Here is a 10,133-nt window from a genome sequence, read left to right on the forward strand (position 1 = left end):
TTAAACGCCCAACACAAGACCCCATATCAGCCCTACAGTACCGCGCATGTAGACGATGTCGCCCGGCTTGACCTTGTAGCTGTAGATGGCGTCGAGCGAGGTGAAGTTGCCCTTCCCGTTCTCATCCACCACCCATGTTGTCTGCAGATGCACCACACACCCCCGAGTCGAGCGTCTTTTGCATGAGCCGATTGCACAAGTACCACCAACAGCACAACCCTGAAGTTGACGGGAGATATACCGCTTGCGCGTGTTGGACCAGTAGGAGACACAGGGCCAGCAGCGCAAAGCCGAGGCCAGAGTACCGCATCCCTTGCGAGAAGAATGGCTGCATCACTGTTGTTGTAGTTAACTGTAAGAAGCTCGGGTGAGGTCTGTGTCTGGTGTGTCTTTTAGGGTGTTTCGGTGGCCCAGGAGGTGGTATTGGGTAGCCCAAGATGATGGGGATTGGTGCAAGGGATCCGGTCGATCTCCGCCCCACTCCCGCGATTGGTTGGTGCCGATCCTAGGATCACAACAGCAATCGGCGGTATCATCCTTTCGGCTCTTTGGCTGAAGCCAATATATTGAGATTAATTCCGGGAGTCCAATCGGGGCTCAGCCGAAAAGAAAATAGAAAGAAATCAGAAAAACATGACCCTGCTGCCTAAATGTGAGGCACTTGGAAACTGTTGTGGAGGGTCAAAGTTGTGTACTTTTTCGGGCAATTGCAAGCAATCGCAGTCGATCTCTGCTTTGCTTCCTTCACACATTATCCCACATTCCCAAATTGTGCGCATGCTTCAGAATCAACACGCCGACGGACACGTCGTCATCACCCTCGACAATGCGGTAGCCCGCCGCACGCGCCCTCGCCGCCTCCGATCCGATCAAAAAGATGCGCTGGAGCGTCCTCGGCATGTCGAAGTTCAGATCTGTGTGTCCCTCGCCGCCGTCGTTGTGCTAGCCAGGATTAGGGTCCCGGTTTCGTCGTATCTCGCGAGCGCCGACAACAACAACACTTAAAAAACAGCACATGCATGGTGTCCGATGCCGGCCGAAGAGATCGCCGCCGCCGCCACGCAGCTGCCGCCGACGCCGACGCAACCTCGCTCCACAGCACCTCGCTCAACCCCGCCGACACGCGCCGCACGCCCGCAGCCGCAACGACCAACACCTCCGCCGCCAGACCAACGCCTCCACCGTCTCTCTCTCTCTCTCTCCGATTCTGCAAACAAAACCAACAAACAGAACAAAAGAAGAAACACAAACGACAACCTCGCGAACCCACCACCATCTACTGCCTGTCCGACGAACTCCTCGCCATCCTCCGGCGCGCAGGTATCGCCGGCCCCGACGCGACCTGCCGCGAGCGCTTCGGCACCACCGCATCGCGCCGCCTCCGCGCCCTCTCCATCGACCTCCACCCGCACCCCACCCCGTGCGCCTCCACCGACGACGCCCTCCGCCGCAACCACCCTCGATGCCTCGACACCGACACCGACATCACCACGCTCGCTCTCGCCTAACCCGCCACGCCGCCCTCGGCTGCCTCCAGCACGCCGTCGCCAGTGACGACCACAGCGGCCTCATCATCGCCAGCATCCGCCGCGAAGCCGCCGTCGACGATCCACCACCGGACGACGTCCACGTAGTCGGGTTCGGCGGCGCTTCGGAGGAGGGCCGGGTGCCATCGGATGTGGTCGCCGGCGTGGATGCCATCGGAGGGTGTCGGCGCGGCCGTACATGAAGGCGGTCTGCACGACAGCGTCGTCGGGTCGGTGTCCGTGCGTGTCGCGCATCCATTGCAAAGCGTCAGTGTTGCCGCGCGCGGCGGCGCTTTCGAGCAGCCGGTGCCAGTCCACGGGACCGCGCGCGGCGGGCCTCTCGCTGACGTGCGTTTGGCCGGCGTGCATGGCGCGTTCGGCGATAATGTGGTGGTGGTGGTGGTCGTGGTACGCATCATGGTGGAGCGATTCGAGTACGGCGATGTGTCCGTGGGTGACCTGCACCACCCCGCGCAGCGGCGACAGATGCTCGCCGACACCATCGGACACGCGCGCCACGCCCACGCTGTGCGACCCTGGGCCACCGACGAGCTCGCCACCATGACTGCGTGACGGCCCGACGAACACGATTGCCCACCGCCCCAGCCGCTCTGCATCTGGCATTATTCTCGATTGGTTTATCGCGAACATCATCAAGAATCTTCCATTGCTTCGGGGCTGGGGAATCGTGACGACAAAATCGCGTGTGTGATCGAAGTCATCGAAAACCTCGAGAGCGAATAAAAGGGTTTAATCAGTTTTGTTCTTTGCTTTGGCGTCTTCGAGGTAATCGACCAGTTCCAGATGCAGGGGTTCGGCGATGGCGCGGCCCGGCGCCGTGCAGATGAACCCTCCGGTGTACAAACGCACGAGCTTCGCCTCGGCGTGTTCGACGACGCACTCCTCGATGTCGCCAGGCTCCATGAAGGGCTCTAGATGTTTTGCGTAGGCGCGACACCGTTCGATGCCCTCGTACCCGATGGCCTGGATCTTGTCAGCGTCCAAGACAATGTCGCGCAGCAGCGTGAGGTCACCGAGGGCCTTGGATGGATGACCTTCCTTCGTCTCGCGGCTGTATGGCACGTTGTCTGCGATCCTAAGCACGACGTCGGCCATCGGTAGCTCGCCGCAAAAGTCCGAATCCGCGATGCAGCGCTTGAGCGCCTCGATGTTGACGTTGGGGTATTTGTGGTACACAGGCGCTCACCGTCGTCATTTACCACAGCGCCTTTGTACCACGTTTCGCTGAAGCGAGTTTCCGATCGGTAAAGTTTACCAAGCAGGTGAACGCGCTCTAGTCGGAGGATCTGGTCCATGGAACCTTAAGGTTGTGTGTTATGGCGAGAAATAAAGGAAAAAGAAATACGCACAGCCCCTCTTATGACCGTTTTGAAAACAGCGCCTTCTTCGTTCATTTTCTGGTAAAAAAGACCCTCACTAGACTATGGGATAGGAGGCCCAGTCGGCAATACCGCACATGTTCTTGCCGCGCGCCAACCTGAAGAAGCCCTTCTCGCCCCACGAAGTGCCCCACGAGTTCTTGAGGATCCAGAAGTCCTTGCCGTTCTCTGTACCATAGCCGACGAGAAGCACTGCGTGGGTGGGTCGGTTCCCGCAGTTGGCCACGTCGAGGATGCCGCCCGAGTAGTACGAGAATTGTTGGGTCCCGGCGTTGATGGCAACGGAGACGGTCCCGACAGTGGCAACTGCATCGAGGAGCTGCTGCTCGTTGCCCGCACCTATCCTGACGTACTTGGCAAGGTACGTAGCCTTGGGCTTGGAAGCGTGTTGGCAGGTACCGACACGATTCGTGTAGGGATAGTCGGCCTGGGAGACCGCGCCGCCCTTCTCCTGAAGCCACTTGAAGGCGGTGTGCATCCAACCGCCACTGCAGCCACCGTTGCCGTACTCGCGCGTGCAGTCGACGATGTGCTGCTCGGAAAGATCGGGGAGAGTGTTGTGCTTGCGCCAGTGGGCAGTCTCGAGGGCACCAATGGCGGAGAACGCATAGCAAGAGCCGCACGAACCTGAAAGAAAAGAAGAACCACACATAAATAGAAGATTGGCAGTGCATATTGGGCTTGGGGGAGGCAGTGTACCCTGGTTTTTGACAGCCTGTACAGCGCCCCATATTCTCCAGTCGAGGCTCACGGGGTGGCGACGGGCGAGGCCGGAGGAGTTAGCCGCCGCCTCGGTGGCGTTGGCCTCTGTCGGAGTAGCGTAGACGTCGTCAAAGTCGGAAGCGTTGAACGGCGGCATCGTGACGGTGTAGAGCGCCTTGTAGTCGTCGAAGGTGAGGTCGCCAAACTGGTTCATGCCCAGGCTGTAGCTGTGATTCTGGCGGTTGTGCTCCTCGATGAAGCGGTAGTTCTCGCGCCACACGTTCCACCGGTGGGCCAACTCCGGGTTGACGTAGGTCTTGTTGTGGGCAACCACCCAATCGGTGAACTGGTGCCTGAGAGGAGTGTCATGCTCCTTCTGGTCGGACGAGGCCGAGGCAACGAAGAAGACGAAGAGGGCCACCGCGGAGAGGGCGAGAAGCGTGGCGGGACGCATGGTGGCTGTGGCTTGTGGTGGACAAAAAGGCCGGAGCTTTGTGTTTGCGTTTTTTTCTGTAATGTGTGGGAGTCGCAATTAGGGTTTAGACAACCAATGAGCACATGCGCGGAGGACTCGCACTGCAAAAGGCGAGTCGTTGCCTAGGCAAACTCAAAGCCGAAGGCCGAGGCCACCGAGCGCCTAGGCGCTTTTGTATGTCCACTTTCTCTTTCTCTCTTAATCAGGTTTGCACGTTTGGATTTGAGCGTCTAACCCTTCACAACAACATCATCTGCTGTTGTTGAGCAGAAGCTGAAACATAAGACAAAGGGCGACGAAGAAGACAAGTAGAATGCTGCTGCGACCAGCAACATCTGTTGGACATTCACCATCTCCATCTTTTCTACACTTTCTTGATCCTTACTCTTTTCTTTCTTCTTATTCATTTCCATAGTTTACTATACTTATACCACTTCAGATCTCCTGAATACATACCTTTTCTCTTCTCAGACATCTACATGTCTCCACGGCTTCTCAGCCTTATATCACACTACACCTTCCAACAGGTTATGGGCCCATGCTACATCTAGTGTTACTCTCAACTACACTCACCCACATCATGAGTATCAACACCAACACCAACATCAATGGTCTATGAGTTGTACCCCTTTGCAACCAGTCATTGTTTGCCAAGTGGAATAGAACTGTATGCCTCACTCTTCACAAACAAGGACGTACACAATACATCACCACCAACTACACCACTATCATTCAGGCCATAGATGACTACAACACCAAACACACAGCACATCTGTTTGAATCCCTTGCCATCACGTCAACAATATTGATCTCATCAGGGTCCATCTCTGGAGAGAAATCATTGGCCGCCAAGGCAAAATTGGACAACACCAGGAAGATGCAGATCACAGCCCTCATCAGCAATGCAGCATCCCTCAAGTCTGCACAAGAGCTATGTAAGGGGCGTTGCAAGATGTTCATCCTCATCTGCAGCACCATCACACCAGAGCTCCTCAAGGACATATCCAGTATGAGCAATGGCTGCCCCCTGGCCCTCTGGAAAGCTATCAACAACCATTATGGCAACAACAACATTGCTCTCCAGACTGCCCAGCGTGATCTCAGCAAGCCCAATATCTACCTCATCCATGCAGGTGACATGGTATGCTTGATCTGGGCGTGAATCCAAGCGCTTGTCAATGTGCTTGCCACTGAGACTGAAGGACACAAGATGTCAGAACAGAGTCAACTTGTCATCCTTGCCACTGCCCTCAAGAGCATCAACCCTGCATTCAAAGCCCAGTTCAATGCACTCTCAGATGACACACCCACAGATGCCATCCTCAAGGCACTCAACCATGTCAAGGCCTCACACCACGCCACTTCTGGCCCCAAAGCTGTCCTCTACACTGGGCAAGGACACCAGCAACACAGCCATCAGGCATTTCAACATCAGCAGGCGCCACACAGCACATTTGCACCACATGCTCCACAACAGAACAGCTGGATCACACCCACACTACCAACACAACAACTGGAGTGGCAACAAGGGCAAGTGGTGTTCCCTACACAACTCAAACAGCCATTCACTTGAGGAATGCCATGAGGCTGCCACTCAAGGCCTTGTCACAGCCCCAGCTCAGGCCACACCACCAACTACACACACCACCACCCTCACCACCATGACTGCCACAGCTGTCGCTGCCACTGCTGCACTGCCACCCCACACACCACAGTCATCTGTGCTTGCTGCTATGACCACTGCTGCTGCCACAGCGCGCCCTAGCAACTTTGCTATTGTCAGCAAGTCAGTCGCCAGTACCGCCACAGCCTTCTCAGAGCCGACACCCATCAATAAACCATTCCTGAACTACTTGGTCTTCTCTCTTGTCGCTCCAGTGGATCTCCCCACCATCGCCAACACAGGTGCCACGCAGCACACCACCAACCAAAGGGACCTACTGCATGACTTCATCCCACTCACTGTGCCATTGAGGCTTGTGTGCACTGATGGTGGCTACATCAAATGCCTGGGGCACAGCACTCTGCACAGCACCACCACCATCAATGGTGTGCCCAGCAGCATCATCATGCACAACATCACATTCATGCCCAGTGCATCACACACACTGATCTCACCTCAGCAACTTCTCAACTCTGGCTGTCACATCATGTTCAATCAGCAGAACAGTTTCCTGTTCTACCTCAATGAGCAGCTATGCCTCTTCAGCTACTGAAGTGGCAATCTCTACTACTTCACCATTACCTTCATTCCCACTGCTGATGCCTCCACGCTGGCTGCACTTGTGGTGAGCTCCACACCACTGTGTCTCAACCTCATCCATCACAGACTCAGTCATGTCAGTGAGGAGTGATGCCACAAGTTCATCCATCAGTCCACTGACTTCAGCAAGCATGAGAAGCACACAGCCCTCTCCTCCAAGCTCTCACTGCACTGCAACGTCTGCCTTGCTGGCAAGCAGACTGTGCGCAGTGTCAGTTGGGTGCCACGCACCAACCACGCTGTACATGGGGCCTGCCCTGGCGACCTGCTCTCCCTCGACCTGATTGGACCCATGCGACACCAGTTGGCTGGTGGGCATATATATCTGCTCACTGTCACCAACTCATACTCCAGGATGCACTTTGTGTGTCCCCTGCCCAACAAGACCTCCATGGCTGTTCAGGCTGCCCTGTGTGCGATTGCCACCTTGTTTCCACCGTCTGTCCATGTTCACCGTGTCCAACTCAACAATGCACATGAGCTGGACATGCTGGTTGGCGAATGGATACTTGAGATTGGTGCCAAGAGGGAACCCACCCCACCCTACACCTCAGAGTACAACAGTGTCACTGAGTGGTTCAACTGGGAAGTGATGACGTGTGTGCGCTGCCTACTCTTTGATGCTCGCCTCCCCAGTGAGTGGTGGGCAGAGGCCATGTGCTACGCATGTGATGTCATCAATGTGACGCCTACCTGGTTGAACCTGGACAGCACCTCACTGTTCTCCCTCTGGCACAGCATTGCACCACCTTCATGTCACCTCTGCGTGTTCAGTGCACCCAGCATGATGCGTCTTCAGGCCCATGAGCAGCACAAGGTGTCTGCACAATCCATTCTGGTGTGGTTCATGGGTGTGGTGGACTACTCTTCATCCACCTACTTACATTGTTGGCCAATGGCGTGTCGTTGACACATGCAGTGTCATCTTCAACAAGTGCTGCGCGTTGCCCCCCCCAGATGACTGCCCGCAACCTGTGCTGGTCTACATTCCTCTCCTCAATGATGATGATGATGACGCACAGGCTGGCAATGAGTGGGCTGGCACGCCTGTCTCTCCTGTGCCTGACAACAATGACATGTCTGCTGCTGAACCATTGTCCACCACGCTGGTGCTGACGCCCACCCTGACCACAGTTGGCCCCACGCCCAACCTCAACCTGCACGCACCAGAAGCACTCCCACCCCCTGATCCCACACCAACACCAGCATTGGCATCCAGGCCTGAGCTCCATGCTGAGCTGTCTGTGGCTTGTCCTCCCACCATGATCATTGACTCTGTGTGTGGCTCCATGACCAGCAGCAGCAAGCAGATCCAGTGAGCTGCTGCTGCCAGCGCGAAGCACGGTGGTGACACTGTGACTGTGACAAGATCTGGTTGAAGTGTGCGACAGCCGGCCTGGCTGAATCTTCTCTTGCTGCCCCGCGAGGCACTGGCCTCGCATGAGCTTCACACCATGCTGCAACTGTGGTGCATGGACCATGCGCTGAATCTTGCACAGCACACCACCGCTGTTCCGTGCACCTTCAAGGAGGTCATGGCGTCTGATTCATGGGAGCAGTGGCTTGCGGCGATGCAGTGCGAAATTGACGCGCTTGTACTCAATGATGATCCACTTTTTCATAGTGGGCCCTGCGGTGTGGATTCTTGGTCCCACATGAGTGTGGCACTTGCGACCAAACTGACTATATTGCACAAATGGATCACGTCAAATTGCCATCAGGTCACATGATCCGGTGGTACAAGTGCGACGACGAAAAGCGACCGTCCATGGTGTTTGTGGCGTCGGCCAGTGAAAAACAATGATTATCACTTGTTAGCACTCGCACCACAGCTGACGAATGGGTGTTTATGAGGTCACTATCAGAAACACCTACTGACCCTAAACACCTCTCTCCTCACTCACACTCTCTCTCCTCCTCCTAACTCCGTGGTTCCTGCTCCTAGGTAACCACCGTGGGCCGCTCGAGAGGCGTCCCAGAGAGCTGGCTAGCGGCGTCGCACACCGCAACACTCCTGCGCAGGAGAGCCAGCGGGCAGGCGGGCGGGAACCTCTCGCCACGCAAGAGAAGAAAAAACTTGCTGGCTCACCAGCCAGCGTCCCCTTATAACGCCACCCATGACACCACTCACCAGCAGTGCACCAGCTCACACTCAGTGGTCACACCACCAAGCAGTCACTTCTCCTCAAGAAGCCAGCGTCACACCAGGCAAGTGCTAACCACTCATGATAAAGTACATTTCTGTTTACACAGAAACTACACATTATCACTCATTAGCACTCACACCACAGCTGACAAATGGGTGCCCTAACAGAGAGCAGAAGGGGCAAGGAACAAACACAAAGGCAGGAAAAAACCACGTTCCTTGCAAAGAACACCAGGGCACCCGCCCTCACAGCCCCATCCTCCTCAAGACGCCCACCGTGGCAAGCTCCCGCGCACGCAGGTACCGATCCACCGCTCCAGAGTTCCACCCACTGATGGTCATCGTCTGCTTGCGCGTCAGGCTGCCTTCCACCGCCGCTGTCGCCCTGCTGATACGCAGCGAATGCGACGTGACCAACTCCTTTCGGCCGGCCGCAGCGACCATGCGCTGGCAGATCGAGCTGATGGCGCTGGTTGACAATGGCCGTCCGCTGACGTTCGTGAACAGCAGGCCCGGCTGCCTGCCTCGCACCGCTAGCCACTGCCGGAGCAGCCGAACTGGGCACACCGCCGATCCAGTGGCGTCGACGTAGACCTCGCTGCCTCGACTGAGCTGGTCGTTCTTGGCCTTTCGAATACAGACCATGATTCTCTTGCCCGTCACCCGAACGTCCTCAAGTCGCAAGGCCGCCAGCTCCGACCCCCGCTGCATTGTCCTCAGCCTGAACGCCACCAGGCAGGCGTCGCGTCGTGCTGAGGGGATCCCGCTGCTGAACGCCCTGCCGCGCACCCACGCCTGCAGGGCCTTGACCGGGAAGGGGTCCCTCCTGTGTTTGACCGCTTTGGCGCTCCACGCTCGCTCCACACCGTCCATGACGAGCTTGACCTTGGCGCCGCCGCATGGATTGCTGAGGCCCTTCTGTGCATGGTAGAACGCGATGGCCGCCGCTGCGACTCGAACTCCGCCGCCTCGGCCTGCCAGGTCCAGCCACGCCAAGAAACGGCCAACCGTATCCTCGCCCGCCGGCATTGCCGCGAGCCCGCTCCCGGTGGCAAAGGCCTTGAACTCCAACCACCAGCGCTCGTAGCAGCGCCGGGTGGACTCCGCCCAAGCTAGTCCCACCAGCTCTTCAACACGGCGAGTGGCGGCCTCCAGAACCGACCCCTCCAGCCTTCCACCCGATGGGCCTTGAACGTCCACTCCAGCCACCTCGCCGGCTCGAACATTCCCGACGGGCCTGGCTGAGCAAACTCACACGCCATCCCAAGCCGCACCATCAACACCAAAGTCGCTTGCAGCAGCGGCCACCACTCCTGACCAGGCCAGTGCGGCACCACGAGGATGCCCACCGCCTGGCACTCGACAAGGTGTGCGAGCACCCTGCCCACAAGCGGGATGGGTGGGACCAGCAGGTTCACCCAGCCCCTCCAGTCCTGGGCGAAGGCATCGACTGCCTGGCAGCCTGGGCTTTTGAACCGCGCATTGAACGCCACCGCCTTCCAATTGTCTGCGTCCACAAACCAGTCAACCTGCCACTCGCCCAGCACCGACCACAGCAGCTCCACCGTCTTGCCGTGGAGCGACCAGTTGTCGGCGTCGATGAACTGGGACAGGGCATCCG

General features: G+C 57.3%; 3 protein-coding genes and 1 pseudogene across 3 annotated transcripts; all 4 read right to left on the minus strand.

Moving 5' to 3' along the window:
- Positions 1–1,504: 1,504 nt before the first annotated feature.
- Positions 1,505–1,895, minus strand: ACA1_317650 (uncharacterized protein; the record flags this gene model as incomplete). Its single annotated transcript, XM_004342967.1, has 2 exons — positions 1,505–1,649; positions 1,726–1,895. The coding sequence occupies 2 exons, from the start codon at positions 1,893–1,895 to the stop codon at positions 1,505–1,507; spliced, it is 315 nt and encodes a 104-aa protein (XP_004343018.1).
- A 381-nt stretch (positions 1,896–2,276) lies between these two features.
- ACA1_317660 (uncharacterized protein) lies at positions 2,277–2,642 on the minus strand (the record flags this gene model as incomplete). The annotated part of the gene is made up of 1 exon (XM_004342969.1): positions 2,277–2,642. The coding sequence occupies one exon, from the start codon at positions 2,640–2,642 to the stop codon at positions 2,277–2,279; it is 366 nt and encodes a 121-aa protein (XP_004343019.1).
- A 321-nt stretch (positions 2,643–2,963) lies between these two features.
- Positions 2,964–4,082, minus strand: ACA1_317670 (cathepsin L, putative; the record flags this gene model as incomplete). Its single annotated transcript, XM_004342971.1, has 2 exons — positions 2,964–3,553; positions 3,626–4,082. The coding sequence occupies 2 exons, from the start codon at positions 4,080–4,082 to the stop codon at positions 2,964–2,966; spliced, it is 1,047 nt and encodes a 348-aa protein (XP_004343021.1).
- A 4,676-nt stretch (positions 4,083–8,758) lies between these two features.
- On the minus strand, positions 8,759–10,116 carry ACA1_317680 (annotated as a pseudogene).
- Positions 10,117–10,133: the final 17 nt, after the last annotated feature.

This window comes from Acanthamoeba castellanii (genome assembly GCF_000313135.1).
Source record: "Acanthamoeba castellanii str. Neff unplaced genomic scaffold scf7180000084127, whole genome shotgun sequence".
Classification (NCBI taxonomy): domain Eukaryota; phylum Discosea; order Longamoebia; family Acanthamoebidae; genus Acanthamoeba; species Acanthamoeba castellanii.